This window comes from Panthera onca, chromosome B1, assembly GCF_046562875.1.
Source record: "Panthera onca isolate mPanOnc1 chromosome B1, mPanOnc1 haplotype 2, whole genome shotgun sequence".
NCBI classification, from domain to species: domain Eukaryota; kingdom Metazoa; phylum Chordata; class Mammalia; order Carnivora; family Felidae; genus Panthera; species Panthera onca.
In genome coordinates, this window is record NC_138342.1 from 63,584,141 (window position 1) to 63,601,734 (window position 17,594).

The window sequence follows — 17,594 nt, forward strand, 5'->3', positions numbered from 1 at the left end:
AATGAAATTTTAACCAAAATTGAACCTTACCAGAAATATCCCTTAGCCTTCATTCTGTGCCATGCTTCTGCAAATAGCACTGGTTAATGACCTTGTGAATGCCTGGAGTACAAACTTCCTAACTTCTGCTTAGCTTGGAGATAAAAAGAGGAATAAGACACATTCTAATCTCAAGAGTTTCCAGGCTTTGGGGGAAGTCAGATACATAAACAGAAATCAATATGCAGTAGCACCAATGATTATGGAAGTATGAATTAAATGCATTAGGAGCATCTGAAGAAAATGACTATCTGCCAGGGGAGTGTGAAAGTAGGCTATTGGTATTTTTATTCAGTTCTACCCCACTTTTAGCCTTATCTAGAATACCAAGGTCATTTGGTTTCTAATCCTAGATACCAAGGATAGATTAAATCTAAGTGTATGTACATCCACAAAGATGCAAAAAAATAAACTTCTAGAAGAAGAGACAGAATTGTGCACCTTCACCACTGTAAGAATTATCACATTGGTTATCAACAGCAGTGTTCTGAGTAGCATGGAAATCAGCACACAGTTTTTCTTTTTTAAAAAAGGAAAGAATCATATGACGTTTGTTTCTGATGTATCCAACCAAATCCCTAGACACCAAAACACAAATAAAATCAATAGTAAAATAGCATAGTATGATGATTCTCATTTTTTCTACATTTTGGGGTATTTTTAAGCATGAATTCAAGAAGTCAAATTACTTTGTTTTTTAAAGGACTTAGCATTCACATATGAGGCATAAAATGATGGTAGTGTGGGGAGGTGGGATTGAAGCTTCTAGCAAAATGCACAGAAGAGGGTAGGCATACCATAAGTATGAGGTACCTTTCCGCTCTCCAGTGGAGGAAAATTCCCTTAAAAGAGTGTTTCCTTTTCCAATGGGCAAGCGAGTGGAATCACACAGTCTTGCATCTGGTGGATGGATGTTGGTGTGATTCGGTGGGGAGGGCTTAGCAGATTCCATCTGACCTATGCAGCAGAATCCTCTTAAAAAGAAAAGAATTAGTTTTGTTCCGCAAAGCAATTTTTCTCAAAGCAAAAGTCAAATGCTAATTGGAGCCAGCTCCTCACCGCAGTGAACTGACGCAGTTTGGGGCATCCAGGCTTCTTCTATAAATAGCACATCTATTTAGAACTCCCTACCTCACCAAAACTGAATCCTTGTTCCCCAGCAGCAAGGCTTGCTGTTATTTACAGTAGTGTTTGAAGACTCAAAACTGCTACCTTCCTTGCCCTACTGGGATGATGCCGGCTCCATTTTCAGTTTTCTCTGTATGTATGGAGTGGGCACTCAAGAATTGCTCACGTGTTTTGTCTTCAATAGAAGTACACATATTCTGTCTTGCTTTAAAATGTTGTTTTAAGCATCTTAGATTACATGCATATAAACCCTTTTATATGCTTTGACAGCAAATTTCACTGTTTCTGGGTTAGTCTTGTGCTACCAGCTGATTTGTCACGTTTCTGCAAAACCATTTATATGTAAATACGCCTGCCCGCTATAGCATCCACTGCTCTCCCTTGGCCTCTGATGGGCATTACATTTTGATGGACAGTGATCTGTCTATACAACTCCTTTCTTTTTGAAATCAGTTTTGAGGCACTATAAAAAGTTACAATCATTCATGTATTTTTGTATTTCTTTTAAAAGTGTGTATTTTCCTTCATTAAAATAATACATATTCATTTCACAAATTGACAACTCAAGAAAAGTAGAAAAGAGACTTTAAAATCCATCAATAATGCTGCATTTCAAAGACAACCACTGCTTTTATTTTATGTATTTTGTAGCGCAAAGTGTTTTTAAACATGAAATATCATTGTGATTATTCTGTTTGCTCTACGTTATTCAATTTTTACATAACATGGTTTCTGCACTTTAAATGTAATGTAGATCCCAAATTAAATAATGTCTTGATTTAAAGAAACATCACCATTCTTTAGACAGTATATATATCTTTAGAAAGTGGAAAGCGCTTTAAAGAATACTCGTTAGCCTATAGATATTAGATGTTAGTATATGCATATGAAAAGTTATAAACAAAAATCATGTCTTTAACAGCAGATTCCCTGGAAGGTAGATGGCAGTGGAATTGTACTTTCTAGGTTATAGAATTTATAATTGTTTAATTTTTTAGTAAGCATTTATTATTTTATAATAAAAATAAAAATTATGAAATTATTAATATTGGGAAATTAAAATAGTAAGACTTTGAAAGTTAAACATCTACCTTCTTTGTGTGACCTTTTTTCCTTCCTCTTATAATTAATTAAAAAAATAGTGATTATGTGGATAACAGTTTCAGAACACTGAATAAAAATTAGTTTTCTACTGTTTAATTTATTCCTGAGACTGCATCTGTGCATACAGGGATGTATCTGATTTCGTATTCAAGAAAAAGTGTTGGTTTGATTTGAGCACTGTTAATGAAACCAAATCACAAGTTCAAACCTTGTATGTTTAAGATAGCCTGATTACCCTCTCTCTCTGCCCCTCCCCCGTTCATGCTCTGTCTCTCTCTGTCTCAAAAATAAATAAACGTTAAAAAAAAAAAAAAAATGAAAAAAAAAAAAAAAGGGGGCGCCTGGGTGGCTCAGTCGGTTAAGCGGCCGACTTCGGCTCAGGTCACGATCTCACGGTCCGTGAGTTCGAGCCCCGCGTCGGGCCCTGGGCTGATGGCTCAGAGCCTGGAGCCTGCTTCCGATTCTGTGTCTCCCTCTCTCTCTGCCCCTCCCCCGTTCATGCTCTGTCTCTCTCTGTCTCAAAAATAAATAAACGTTAAAAAAAAAAAAAAAAATGAAAAGATAGCCTGATCCTTTCCTGAAATTCATAACTTTCCAATACTACCACAATTAATCTTGGCCATTCTTTTTTTTTAATGTTTATTTATTTTGAGATTGAGAGAGAGAGAGAGAGAGAGAGAGAGAGAGCATGAGTGGGAGAGGGGTGGAGAGAAAGGGAGAGAGAGAGAATCCCAAGCACAGAGCCTGATGCAGAGCTCCATCTCACCAATTGTGAGATCATGACTTGAGCCAAAATTAAGAGTTGGATGCCTAACCAACTAAACCACTCAGACGTCGCAATCTTGGCCATTCTTATTCATGGGAGCTCCTGGTCATGGGTGGGAAATGATGGAAGGATCTGTACACATGCATTCCAGAACTGGAATACAAAAGCACTTGGAGGGGTGAGGTGCATTGCCTAGATTTTCCATAGGAAGACAACAGGGGGAGATGGAGTAAGCAATGGGCCAAAACAAAGGATCTGCTAAGGTTTTTCATTCCAGTCAGGGAATCCAGCTATTGTGCAATTTAGCACTGCTACCTAGAGATGGTAATTTGATATGTGCCTCTGCAATCCTTCTACAGGGTGAAGAATTAATTCACTTAGATGGAAAATGCTGCCCTGAATGCATTTCAAGGAATGGTTATTGTGTTTATGAAGAAAATGTAGAATTTGTGAGTATCAGACTAATAACTGAAGACTATTAAAAATTAATAATTCAAAATTAGTTTGATGAGGGGGCATTACCTTCTCATATCTTTTACCCATTCATTGTTCATCAAATGTGTACACCTACTCTGTGCTAGGTCCTAGAGACACAGAATCAAACAGCTCGAAGAGTCACTGCTCTTGCTGCGGGGAGCTCATGCTCTAGTGTAGGCACACAAGGGACAGACAAAAACCTGCCAGTAGCTGAGAGGAGGGAGGTGCATAAGGTTAGTGTATGATCGGAGAAGTCTCTCATGTGGAGAAATTTGAGCAAAACCTAAGGGGAGTGAGGGAGCAAGCCATGTGGCTACCTGGGGAGAGAAAATGTGCTAGGAAGAGTCAGCAAATGAAGACGACTGAAGCAGAAGTGTGCTTGGTGTGTTCAAGAAACAGCAAGAAAGTGACTATGGCTAGAACCAAGAGAATGGGGGAGAAAGGATTTGGTGCCGGAGTCCACTAGGTAGCCTGGATGCCATGGTAAACGTGTGTTTTACTGTGACACAGACAAGAGCTGTAGGAGCTTTGAGCAGCCATGCTGTGATCTGGCTTACTTGTGAAAGGGTTACTTTGGCTGCTTTGTGAGCAAGTGACGGAAGGGGGTGAGGCTGGCAGTAGGTGATCTGGTTGGAAGGTTTTTCCAATAGTCCAGGAGTGGTGATGGTGTTTTGGTCTCAGAAGGAAGGCTCTAGATTTATTTTGCAGGTAGAATGGAAAGGATTTTGATGGATTGGTTGGGGGACAAAATTCCATTTGCTAAGGTTTTATTTCTAAGTCTGTACTTTTAAGAATTATATACCCAAAGAAAAAAAATATTTGTCTTAATCTCTTCAAGTTTGCTCTATTTGTATAGCCTAGATCTTCCACATGGGATTTTGTAGTGTTGATAAATTGTGTTCTAAAAAATAGGCCAGTTGATCATAAAGACAACTGCTTTATTGACCAATCAGAATAAAATGATAAGAATTGGGATTAAGTACTTTGATTCCTACCTACTTTTTCTTCATGATTTGGGAAAATTGCATCTGTCAACTTGTGTATGCTGGAGAGAATACTGTGTGAGGTTAACAGTTTGGGCTCTAAATTCAAATATCTACTTTGCCACATACTAGCTGACTATAACTTTAGACAAGTTACTTAATCCTCATTTGTGAAGAAGGGATAACAATAGTACTTACCTCATGGGGCTATTGAGATAATACCTATGAAACACTTGGAACAGATGCTGGCACGTTAAAAAAAAACAAAAACAAAAAGCTAAAGAAATGGCATCATTGTTATGCTGTTGGCATTGTTTGTTTCATAGTGGTATTCAATAATTTAGTTCTTGTTTCTTAAGAAGTTAGGAGATTAAAGGCTGCCTATAAATGAAGAATTTCTATTTTCTCAACCATAGTATCAATTTTCCTACCCATTTTTGGAGGTAAATTAAGCCCGGCAGAGTTAAAGAAAAGCAAGTTGCTTTAAATGAGTCGAAATCCCCAGAGTATTGTGGTACCATACAAGATTCAAGAGTTTGCCCCCACAGGCTTAGATTTCTTGACTGTGAAGTCCTTCATGTTGAAGGGAATGGAAGCCATGTGCTCAAGCACAAAAGGAGAATCAGAATTCACAAATATTTCTGAAGCATGTTGTCTTCACCTCATATTGTATGCTTTTCTTGTTTTTGTTATATATAGATTTTTTCTATTCATAATAAATGAATGATGTTGCATGATACTTGGGCAAAATGGATAACTCTTAAATGAGAAAATAAATAGATCAGTTTAATGGTGTTTTTAGTGGTATAATAAATACATTTCTCTTTGTCCCTAGATCCCCTCAAATGCAAGTGAAGTTAAACGTATTCCAGTAAGTATAGATTTTTAACTTGTACATAGATATTGGTAGCATTGTTTTAAGCAATGATCTGCATAACTGTCCTGGGAAACCTTACTGCCATAGTATTTTTTAATAGTCATGTTTGTTGGCACCATGGTCCCAGATTAAGAATCTTAATGATAACTAACACTTTGATTCATTGAACTTTGCTTCTTTATTTACCTTATTTTTTCCCCAATTGATAATACTTCTCTAACTACAAGCTCCTACACATATTTTTCCCTTTCTTGTGATGATTTCCTCTTTCTGATTTTTTCTGGCCTAGAAAATTCAGTTTAACCATCCATGCAATTTCATGTTCTTCAAAGCATGGAGAGCTTTTGGGGTTTGGGAGTGTTAGTTCCACAAAACAAAACTGATTGTTCATTCTTTTAAGGTTGTTTACAGGAAAACATTGTATGGTTCCTTTTTAAGGTAAAGTGCAAGCACATTTATTCACACAAGCAAGCTTAAAATTTTGAAGGCTATAGAATAAGGGGGCCAGGAATCCAGTCTGCCTTGAAATGGAAGAAAAGCACTTCTGCCTTCTCAAGATAATATTCCTGATTTTTCTAACATTGTCATTCATTTTTGCTAACTATAGCCACATTAATTGTTTGGAGTGTTCAACATCAATTGGTTTAATAAATATTTTATCAAATATTTATATTATAATATGCTCTTCTATTCTCTCCTGTTTTACCTCCTTCATCACCCCAAAACATTCTGGTAGGAACCCTTGTCTCTTTCCTATCTTCAGGGTGAGTAGGATAGTGAGCAAAAAAGGAATTGTTCTTTATAATTCACTTTGAATTCTCCATCAAAATATTAATGTTCATTACCATAATTTGCTTGACCAAAAAGAATATTTTAGCGTGAGAAAGCCCATGGCACATCTACGGCCCACTAAAAATGGTCATACAAGAGCTGTAATTTTAAGAATATAATGACTCTACTGTTACTCTTACTGGAGTAACTGTAAGGAAACTCAGGGCTTTAACCAGCTTCCCACTGTTATTATAAAGATTGCATGGAATGTACCCGCTAATCATAGGTACATAGTAATCCCCTCTCGTGTTTTTTGGTGAGATAGGCTAAGAAACAAGTGTTATATGCTGCTTACTTATGAGCCCCAGAATGTGTTCTCAGTTTATTTTTCTGCCTGGGTTCTACATTTAAATAAATCAATTATAAACAAAGAAGGAGTAATATTATCCTTTTTAATTTAAAACTCTTTGGGGCACCTGGGTGGCTCAGTCGGTTGAGCGTCTGACTTCAGCTCAGGTCATGATCTCGCAGTTTGTGGGTTCATGCCGTGTCGGGAGCTGTGCTGACAGCGCAGAGCCTGGAGCCTGCTTCAGATTCTGTCTCCCTCTCTCTCTGCCCCTCCCCCACTCATGCTCTTTCTCTCTGTCAAAAATAAATAAAAATTAAAAAAAAAAAAACCAAACAACTCTTCAATGACTGTCCTATTTCAGAGTTAGATTTGCATGGTACTGAACAGGACTTTCATTTTGTCCCTTATGGGAACTTTAAGTTCTCCACCAGCAAACTGTCTTCTGAATCTTTGCAATTCTGATAACATCATTCTTTACTGTTTCATGTAGGAAGGGGAGAAGTGGGAGGATGGCCCTTGCAAAGTGTGTGAGTGCTGGGGCTCTCAGGTAACTTGCTATGAGCCCTCTTGTCCACCATGTCCAGTGGCCACACTAGCCCAAGTGGTGAAGGGACAGTGCTGTCCAGATTGCACATCAGGTGGGTCCATGTCTGATTTATGTCTACTGAGATATTTTCACTGTCAAAAAGTTCAGAGATCTTCTTTCTCCCTGCTTCATGGTTTTTTTTTTGTTTTGTTTTTTGTTTTTTGTTTTTTTTTAAGTCACCTACTAGGTTGGTTTGTTGGTTGATTGGTTTCTTGCTAATTTTTCTAACAAATGATATTGCTTAATCTTTGCCCATGTATTTACCAAACTCAACAGATTACGGGTAGGTGATCTTGGGCGAGTCATTGACCCTCTTTAGATCTTAATTTCTTGTTAATAAAATGTGCCTCATCTACCTTGCAAAATTATTATGGATATCAAATAACCTAAAGTTTAGAAACTTTTAAAAGCAAATATATATGTTAGGACTGTTCCATTGTTAAAGATATAAGGGCAATTGCTGAAAGTTTGTTACAGGTGTCCTTTTTTTTTCTTTTTCTTAAGGTGAGCTGTTAAACAGATGGTTCCTTAGGAGTTCTCAAATGGGTTTTTGAAGTTTAAAGACTCATTAATTTCTTCCAAAAGAAAATTTTATCTACTTGTTCTGCAACTCTGCTTTCAAATCACCTGGGGTTGAATTAGTTCCAGTTAATAATTGTTGGCAAGCATTGGAGTTGCTCTGGCTGTGCAGTAATTTGCCTATAAGCTTAGTCTCTCTTGGAGAAGTGGCATTTTCTTCCATTCATATTTCATAATTAATTGTTTTCTTCTGTGGGTTGCAATTTTTCATATTGGCAGTTGCTTTTGTTGCACTCAACTTATTTTGGCTAATCATAGTGTTTCTGTGAAGAGTTTATCATGGGAAAAGCAAAGCAACTTTATGGTTTAATTACGTTACCTTCACCAAAGTGGCTCCCTGGGCTTTCCTAAACAAATATTTAGCATATTATAATGTACTATACTTTGAATATCAGGTCCCTGACAACTTTAAAACCTGAAAGAAGTCCTTTGCTGACAATTGCCATTGAATTCGATGATAATCCCAATTGTTTTGAATGCGATTTGAATTTTAGAGAAAAAGAATAAAGCTGGCTGTATTTTTTAAACAACTTTTTAAAAATTGTGTTTTGTTTTAACTTTCTATACATGCCAAAGCTTAAAAACATCTAAGAAAACATAAACTATTGAATTCATTTAAATCATATATTATGGAGCTGATGATTCCTGTTTGTAGAGGCATTCCAGCAGGTAGAAGCATTAATAGGGCTGTCCTGTAACATTTTTAGTGTCTTCAATGTGGAGCTACCAGAGACAGTAATAGTGTTTCAGACAAGGAGAGATTCTTTGAAATCTTGCATTGAAATCATTTTTGCTATCTCGGGGTCTTTTTCATACCTAAGTTCCAGAGTTTTCTGTTCTTCTTCTTCGCTATAGCCCCATATACTCTGTAGATTCTTTTTTGGAAGAATGTAAGAGAAATGATATGGTCTTTGTCAAATTCTCCTCTTCTTTGTCCTTGATTGTAGTTCATTGCCACCCAGACTGCTTGACCTGCTCTCAGTCTCCAGAGCACTGTGACCTCTGCCAGGACCCCACAAAGTTGCTGCGGAATGGACAGTGTGTGCACAGCTGTGGTCTGGGATTTTACCAGGCTGGTGCTCTCTGTTTAGGTATGGCTCTGGGCAGATAGCCGAGAGGTGGACTGAGGCTCACTGTTGTCAAGGAGGGGTGATGCACTCAAGAAATGCATAACTTCCAAAAACCCTTCTAAGGTAGTAATGTCATCCATAGGTTACTTGGCATCTCTACCTGCACGTGTCTTTCTTCTGACATTTCACAGGTGTTTTCATGCTTACTGGGGGATAGATGATGTGGAGGTCTGATGTTACTAGGTGGTTGTTATTGGATTTTTCATTTTTTGAAGACTTTCAAAGATAGTAATATCGCCAGAATCTTTCGTGTCATTTATTACGATACTCAGTTAATCCAAGATTGAAGTTTGGAATTGACATAGACATTCAAAATCACTTACTAGAACTTTCTCATTTTGCAAATGGGGAACTTGTGGGCCAGAGAAATTAACTGGCTTGTTCAACATCAAACAGATAATCGGTAATAGAGTTTATCTCCTGTGGGTTATCAAGGAGATCCAAAATGGGTTCATGTGAATTTTCAGAGTTCTTATGCAACTGAGAAGGAGATCTTACCTGGCAGAATTTTGGCTTGTTTGAGGCCAAATCATAGTTACTTTTTTCCCTATCTCTAACTCATAGAGCTAAAGTTTAATATATACTCCATTTAAGAGTATATAGGTTTATACCCTGGGTGTGAGATTCAACCTCTCTGTGCCTCAGTATTCTTACCTATAAAGTGGGGTAGTACTAGCTAGCACCTTCCTCAGAAGTTTTTTGTGAGAAGTAAGTGTTAAGTGTTAATATACATGAAGTGCCTAGAATAGTTTCTAGGATATTTTCAAGCCTCAAGAAAGGTAATTATTTACTTCCCCCTACTTTCTTTCCTGACTCCTAATCTTTAGACTTTTTGAAAGTCATTTATACCTCTGCCATGGGTTGTGGAAGGAGAGACAAGGGATATTCTTGTGAAATGGTTGAGTGAGAAAGGTATTGGGGGTTATTGGATAAGAAGAGCACAGACTCAGGAGCCAAACTTCCTGACTTCAAATGCCAGCTTCATGTCACCTTGGGCAAGTTACTTAACCTCTAGTAGCTTGTTCCTCACGTGAAAAATTGGGGTTAACCACCCTATAGGGTTGTTGTAAAGATTAAATGCACCCATACATATAAAGCACTTTGTGAATTGCCTGGCGTGAAGTGTGTGTTACACAACTGAAGACTGTAGAGTAATTTTCCTGCCTTTCTTGTTCTCAGTACAGAGCCTCAGGATTGGGCTATGCTATGTAAGAATTGGCACAGGGGTGGTGTCTTTGAGCTAATCAGGGCTTCCCTTTTTCTTTCTCCCACCCCTGTCTGGAGCCAGCCTGCCAGCCTCAGTGCTCCACGTGTACCAGTGGGCTGGAATGTTCGTCCTGCCAGCCTCCTCTGCTGATGCAGCATGGCCAGTGTGTGCCCACCTGCGGGGACGGCTTCTACCAAGATCGCCACTCCTGCTCAGGTAATCACTGGCTGGGCCACCAAGAAAGCCACCCCCACCCCCAAGTGATCCGGGGCCACAGGGAGCTGTGAGCAGCTTTTCAAGTATGAGAAGAAACTCTGAGAGAGACTCCTGATGGGCCCAGAACAGTGGATGAGAGATGACACGTGTTGTTTTCATAACCTTATTAGTGCTTTGGTGATGTGTGCATGTGGTGAGATTTCTCTAAGTCCTTCTGCCCACACTTTGGGGCACTGGAACAGTTCTTTATTCAGTTCAGGGTTGTCATTATATTGTAAGTGTGATTCCTTTATAGTGTAAATACATAGGGCTTAAATGAAAATGAAGAGAGAAATATATCTATATATTTTCAAAACTTTATTTCTATCTGAAGAGAAAGGGAGAAACAGAAATAAGAAAGTGACGTCATAAGTAACAAACATGGACATGCAAAATAGATGATGGCATTTCCATTTACTCTTACTTTAGTGTCTGCATGCTTTAGTAGCTTTATGTGTCTAAAGAGCTAGTTGATATTCTTAATATTATAATAGTCTCTGGAGGTTGGAGTGGTCTTAGTGTAATTTAATTTTTTGCTTATACTGGACGATGTTTTTAATAGTGATTATAATCATGAGTATAAGTAAAGAAGTAAATGTTTAAAGAATTTTGTTAAATGTAGGAATAAGAAACAAATAAATAAATGCAGGAATGGGAAAAGGGGTAATGGTGGAAGCAAAGACAAAGGGCAGGGTCCTAGCTGGTCTGCAGGAGGAGACACAATCAGATGTGCTCAGAACCCAAGGCAGGGTGTGCAGTGGTGGGCAAACCTGAACAGGCAGACAGGCCAGAGGGAGAAGCTTGGGTGTCCTACCAGGGAGCTCTGGGAGCTAGGCTCTGCAGCTGAGCAGGAGAGGGGCAGAGATGTGATGAGACTCAAAGGTGGGCTGGTCTTAGGGTCGGCTGATATTCTTCCCTCATTTATGCCCTCCGTTAGATTTTCAGGAAGATCATTTGGAGAGAATATAGTGAAAGAGAGTAAGTGCATGGTATTCACCAGCTGTGTGGGCTGAATGAGCTCTATGGCATGGGAAGATGCTCTGTGGAAAGTCTGATGGCCTCCTTCATTCCAGGTTGAGGGCAGAAGCAGCATCCACGGGATAATAGAAACCATCTTGAAGGGAAACACTGGTACTATTAATGTCATACTGATGTGAGGGTGGTGGGGCTCATCCTGGAGCCAGTCACATTACAAAACAGAAGGCACACTAGCTTCTGAGTCTGGCTTGGGGGCTTTTTGCAACCTGTAAAAATATCTTCTGTATCCCCAACATCAAGGGCTGCACAAAGTGTTCAACGTTTGTTGAACAAGTGTTTGATGAATGAAGACACATATTATCCTTTGGTGATCCTTGAAAGACCAGTGTTTCAATAGGAGCCTCAGCCATAAGAGATAAAAGACCCCTTAATGTTTCTTACTTATCATGTGCTATTTACCTGTTATTTTAGAACAGGCTCAAAGTGGGCACATCCAAATGCCTTTGTAGGTGTGTAATGGTTGGGCAATTTAGGTAAACTGCTGAAATTTCAATTTGATGAAGTTAATGAATGTATTCTCTACTCCTTTCTTCTATCCCATCAAAGAGACCTCCTACTAGCACTCCTGTGACAGATTTGCCTTTAAAAGGGAATTAATTCCCCTTAGATTTTATTCTTCCCTCCATAACACCTCAACCCCCTGCCACACATCCCACATACATATTTACTTTTTCCTTTCTCTTTTTTTGAGGGGCCGTTTTCCTTTCTCCCATGCTCAGTGTTTTAATTGGTGATGTTCATGCTGTTATAGGGCACTTTGAAATGAGTAATGTTTCATTTGATTACTGGTTTACGTAGCTGACTGCTTCCACATTCCATCCACATACCCATACACAAATGCCTCTGGTAGAAAGTTGCTGGGAAAATTTGTTCATGCTCCCTCCAGGGAATTAAACCAATTTGCTTTAGTTCAGCCTGGTTGCATTTTTATGCATAAAATGAGAAGAAAGAGGAGAGCAAGAAGAGAGAGAGAGTGTGTACGTGAGAGTGATCTTAAAAATTAAAGCAAAACTAGTGATCAATTTCCATATACTGTTTCAATGCTGAGATGGCCCAAATAAGCTTTCCAAATAAGCTTTCTCATTATTGGAATTTTTTGCAACATTTGTGCTTGTGCTATTTTTGGTGGCTTCTCATCGTTGACCTTGGAAGTTGGTCAGTCAACCAGTCCTCTTCTAGCATGTGCTAAACTTTTCAAAAAGAAGCCTGCTATTTTATGGTAACAACAGGTTTTTCTGGATTGATTCCTCTTGGCAGGGTCATTTATATTATGACCAGCATAATTTGCCACTTTATTGACCCATCAAAACCAAAAGAGAGTGAACACTGTGCTGAGGAAACTAATTACCAGCAATTACCTGATTAATATTCATGCTCACTCTGTTGAATATAAGGCAGAGAGAAAAATATGGGACAGAGCCAAGTGGCACAGAAGCACATAGCTCTCCAACAGAAGAGTAGGAGCAGGTAAACCAGGAGAAAGAGTAGGAGCAGGTAAATCAGGGGAGGGGTGAGAGAAGACACTGAGTCCTACCAGAGAGTCGCATCCTCAGGGCCCTTGTCATTTCCCCTTTTCCCTTCGGTTTTGTGGTATACACACACACATACACAGGTGCAGATGAATGTGTTCCTATGCGTGCATATATTCATATCATTATTACATTCTCGTGCTTGATTAAACTGAATGCTATTGTAGTTATAGACTACATTAGGTACTCCTATACCAGTCACTGCTTCATTTCTAAATGAAACTCCAAACTGTTGGAGTTTGATCACTTCCCCTTCAGGCTCAGCACCACCCAGTTTTTATGCCAGTCTAAGTTGGAGACAGGCAGTATATACGTTGCCTCTTCTCTGTAGCAGGTAGGGCAAAAGAGTAATCACCCTCTTAGGGGCCAGAACACACCTTTAAGACCTGGCTTTCGGGCTTAGACTTTCTTTGCCACCAGTTGGATCTGGTCCAACGGCCCTGTTGTCCACTCTGTCCCTGTCCTCTGGACCCTGTGGACATCAAGTTCTAGGACTGGGCTTCTAATTTGCTTCTTTCTACCTTGTCTTGTTATGACCCATTTCCAGGAATTAATAGCCTGTGTCTTAGTCATCCCAGCCTGATGGTCAGTTTTGACTCAGATGTGGATGTTCCTTGCTCCTCCCACCCACTGCATGACCTTGCACCTTTCCTGCATGACCCTTTGGATACCACTTATGGATTTATTGTATTCTCTCTACCAGAGTTGTGGTTCCATTGCTTCATCTTAGAAACCCTGTTATGAAATCTAAATCTGGATCTAGACTCACCTCACTATGCCCTGAAAACCTTCTTCCTTACCTGTCTTACCCCTCTTTTCAGTCAACCTCTGTTCTGCCCTGGTGGAACCATTGAACTATTGCACACACAAATCCTAGGTAAGGAAACCCATAAGAAAAAAAAGTTAAAAACAATCAAACTAACACACATCATGCAAGATTAGTTAAAAATAAGCAGCTCATAAGACTATAACTTTGAGTAAAGAAAGAGTAGAATTCAACCCATTTTTATTCTTTAATGTTTTTTTTGAGAAAGAGAGCGAGAGAGAGCGCGTGAGCAAGAGCATGAGTAGGGGAGGGGCAGAGAGAGAGGGAGACAGAGAATCCTAAGCAGGCTTGTGCTGTCAGTGCAGAACCCAATATGGGGCTTGAACTCACCAACTGTGAGATCACGACCTGAGCCAAAATCAAGAGTCAAACGCTTAACTGCTGAGCCACCCAGGTGCCCATTTTTATATGTATGTCAGCGTTTGATATGTCCAGTGCAAACCTCCAGTATTCACAAAGACCTGAGGATGGAGCTGTGTGTACCCTGTGGCAAGTGCTACCTTCATTCGCAGACCCAGACATGGGAGGGACTGTGACACAGTGCTTAAGACTATAGGCTTGGAAGCCAAACTATCGGGACTCCAGTCTTGGCTCTGTCACTACAAACAGTGCATTTTTTAACCCCATGCTTCAGCTGCCTATGGGTAAAGTAGGGACAATAATGTCAGCCATATAGCATGAGTATAAGGATTAAATGAATGAATTCACATATGTCATTTAGGATGGTGCCTGGCACTTAGTAAGCCCTCCATATGAGTTAGAAGACTTATATTTCTGCTTTTCATTGTCCTTCCCTGTTCCATTTCTCTTGCTCCTCCATTCATTCTCCTTTGACCACCATTGGAAGTCCTGAGGATATGAAGTGAAATAAGATGCTGTCATATTTTCCTATTGAGAGCTTGCAATCAAGGCTGGGTTGGCTGCTGCTAACAGAGATGTAAAGAAAAAATAATCATATAAACATACAAATCTATGCAGTTTATTCTACATCTGATTGCTGTGTAGTCTCAGATTTTTAAACTTAAAGAACCAAGCCATTGACCATTTTACAGGTTTGTATGAGAGAGGATCATTTTGATTCTTAACTCTGCCACTTACTGCTATATGGCTTTGTACAGGTCATTTAACTGCTTGAGCCTCAATTTCCCCAACTGTAAAATGGGGATAATATCATCTACTTTACACTGTTATGATGAACATTAGAAAAGATGTTTGAAAATATAAGTATGTTATGCTTGGCACATTGTATGTGGGCAACAAAAGGCAGCTATTGTCATTGAATCTCTTTGTTTATTTTTCAATTTATGAGAATGAAAACCAAATAGCTTGCATTAAGAAACAAAGAGTTTTGTGCCATTTGTGTCTGATTTAAAATAAAATCCACTTTTCTATGTTATGGAGAAATAACTGTATTCTCACAAGTTAAAATCCTTTTATTTTTTAAAAATGCTCAGATTAAATGTTGAGAGTCTGGAATTTTTTTTCTTAGCCAAAATTATGGTATAATTAGAGGGAAAACTTAGGATAACTAAGCTTGTAAAATTTACATATAGGATGCTGGCCTAGCTGAGTTTTAAAAGCTGTAGTTTGAACAGAGGAACTTCTCAAGTTAATTATTTGTTGGAATTTTGTTTGACCAGAGCAGCCCAACCATTTGTGGAAATGAAGCACTGACCCTTGGAGCCAGGGCCAAAGCAGTGAAGACTTAATGGGTCTTGGCATTATGTTCCAGCATGTGGCTTAGCTCAGCCTAGTTGTACCTGGGGCAGAGCTCTTGGCAAAGGCATTTATGAAACTGCTGTTCTGAAATCCTCAAGAAGACAAGGATTCCCTTACCCCCTTGTTCTGTAGGGATGGTCACTGTGAAGCTATCATCCTCTGTGGCCCCTCCAACACCCCCCTAGAATTGGAGGGTCATCAGTCGCTCTTTCATTGCCAGATCACACATTCAGTTTGGGGGCCCAGCACATCCTACCACACTCTGCCTTAGCTCATTCTGTTCTGCTCTTTAAATTGTATGCATTGCTCAAGACTCTTCTGATATTCTATAGCAATTACGGTCTCTCACTTAATTGCTGAGTGTCTTGTAAGGGGGACTTATTGCTACAAGTGATATTCTTGTCTCTTCCATTCTGTTTGTGCAAGGAGTATTTGTTGAGTCTCTTTCATGTACCTGGGAACTGGGATATAGACTGAATGGGCAGAAAACTGCCCTGGGGTTAAGGAACTTACTTTCTTGCAGTGGGAGAAGAGTCAGTAAATAAGTATACAGATAATTTTAGATAGTTACCAGTCGATGAATTCATTACTATCAGTGCTATAAAGGCAGTTTTAAAAAAGGTATATTATAGAAAGTGACTGACTGTTGAGGCAGGGACTGGTTTTATGCTTCTGAATTCCCCACAGTGCCAAACGCATATAAGGCCCTCTGGAATAATCCTGTCAGCGTTTCTTGGCTAGGTGTAGCCTGGGGAAAATTCCAGAATCTGTATTTTTCCCACCTCTGTTTGTCTTATCTTTATCTCCCTCCACTTCAACTTAGTGGAGTGCTTTATCCGTGTGGGAAGGGTTACTCTTTAAAAACAAAAAACAAAAAACAAACAAAAAACCCACCTATCATTGGAAATTAAGTAGTATCCACAGAGTGTTTTAAGCCTTTCAGAACAGAGCACAACAGGATTGCCCTCCTAGAATGTATACTTCTTGAGTAAACTAGACCCAGTGAAACAGGTGACAATGGTAGTCCAAGGCCTCTCCCTCTTTGGACATTCATGTAAAGGTTAAGTGGAGAGAAGGAAAAAGCAGCTGGCAGTGTTGTGCCTGCGACCTTTGCTGTAGCAGGAGACTAGCTATGTTTGGCATTTGCCTGTGCTGCTTACAGACCCTGCTGCGTATGCCAAAAGACAAATGACAGACAGAAGTATCACATACCAGCAGAGAAAGCCCGCCACAAATGCAAGGGAGTTTATCTTCCAGACAGAGTCCATTCTTCCTGACAAATCTGAACCCCCAAATGTTTTAGCTATGGATTGCAAACTAGTGACAAGACTTCTGGCTTTCTGCCCAGGTCCAAGGGTTCTCAGTTATTTTAACTAGGCTATATGGCATACATGGCATACATTCTTTCTCTCTTTTTCCTATTCCCCACCCCAACTCTCTCCCTGCACAACCTTCCCCTCCCTTTTTAGGCTGCCCACAGAGCAAACAGCACCTCCATGTTATCACTGTTGAGATCTGAGCAGGCTATGCTAGTGCAGCCAGGAAGTCTGAGAATTCTCCCCATCAAAAGCTTGATTTTGGTTGGTGGTCCCTCTGGCTTTTCAATTTCTGTAGATAAATAGAATCAAGGTATCAGTGGAGAAATCAATAGCCATTTAATTAATGGGGGCTGAAAAAAAAAAACAACCCAGGGAGTCCTAGCAGCTGTGGGTTGCCAATGGTCACAGTGGATAAGTGGAATCTGAGAGCTCCATTTGGCTCAAGCTGGGCCAAGGTGGTCACTGCATTTGAAAGCTCTTGTGGTGTTCTTGTGTTGTAGATTTAGAAGTACAGGTAGAGGGGCAGGGGATAGAAAAGATAACTTTAAGAACATTTCTTATGAGCTGAATGTCTGCCATTATCCTTGACTTATGTACCAATGCAAAGCTGGCCTGCATGTAAAATCTCTCTTCGTGTGTACCTGACAAAGCCTCTGCCCACTGGGAAGTCAACCCTTTGGTCCAAGTTCTACAGAAGACCTTGCTGAAAATTGAAATATGTTACCCAAGATGAGTAAATCATTCAGCTATATCACAAATGTGGTTAATAGATTAATTAGCTATTTACCCAGCATGTGCCTTAAGGAAAAGGATTACAGGCTTATTTTTTTCCTCCCCTTTCAGTAAATTTTTCCCCTAAATACGAAATGAATTCATGTTTATTACAAAAAATAACTTGATGAAGTCAGTAAA

At 39.5% G+C, this 17,594-nt stretch overlaps 1 protein-coding gene across 1 annotated transcript in view; it reads left to right on the top strand.

Moving 5' to 3' along the window:
* Nucleotides 1-17,594, top strand: part of FRAS1 (Fraser extracellular matrix complex subunit 1) — a 425,053-nt gene that overhangs the window by 187,034 nt on the left and 220,425 nt on the right. Inside the window, exons 10-14 of the mRNA XM_060654809.3 lie at nt 3,397-3,486; nt 5,333-5,368; nt 6,985-7,132; nt 8,607-8,750; nt 10,078-10,212. Coding sequence (XP_060510792.3) covers nt 3,397-3,486; nt 5,333-5,368; nt 6,985-7,132; nt 8,607-8,750; nt 10,078-10,212 — 553 coding nt within the window. The remainder of the gene's footprint in view (nt 1-3,396; nt 3,487-5,332; nt 5,369-6,984; nt 7,133-8,606; nt 8,751-10,077; nt 10,213-17,594) is intronic.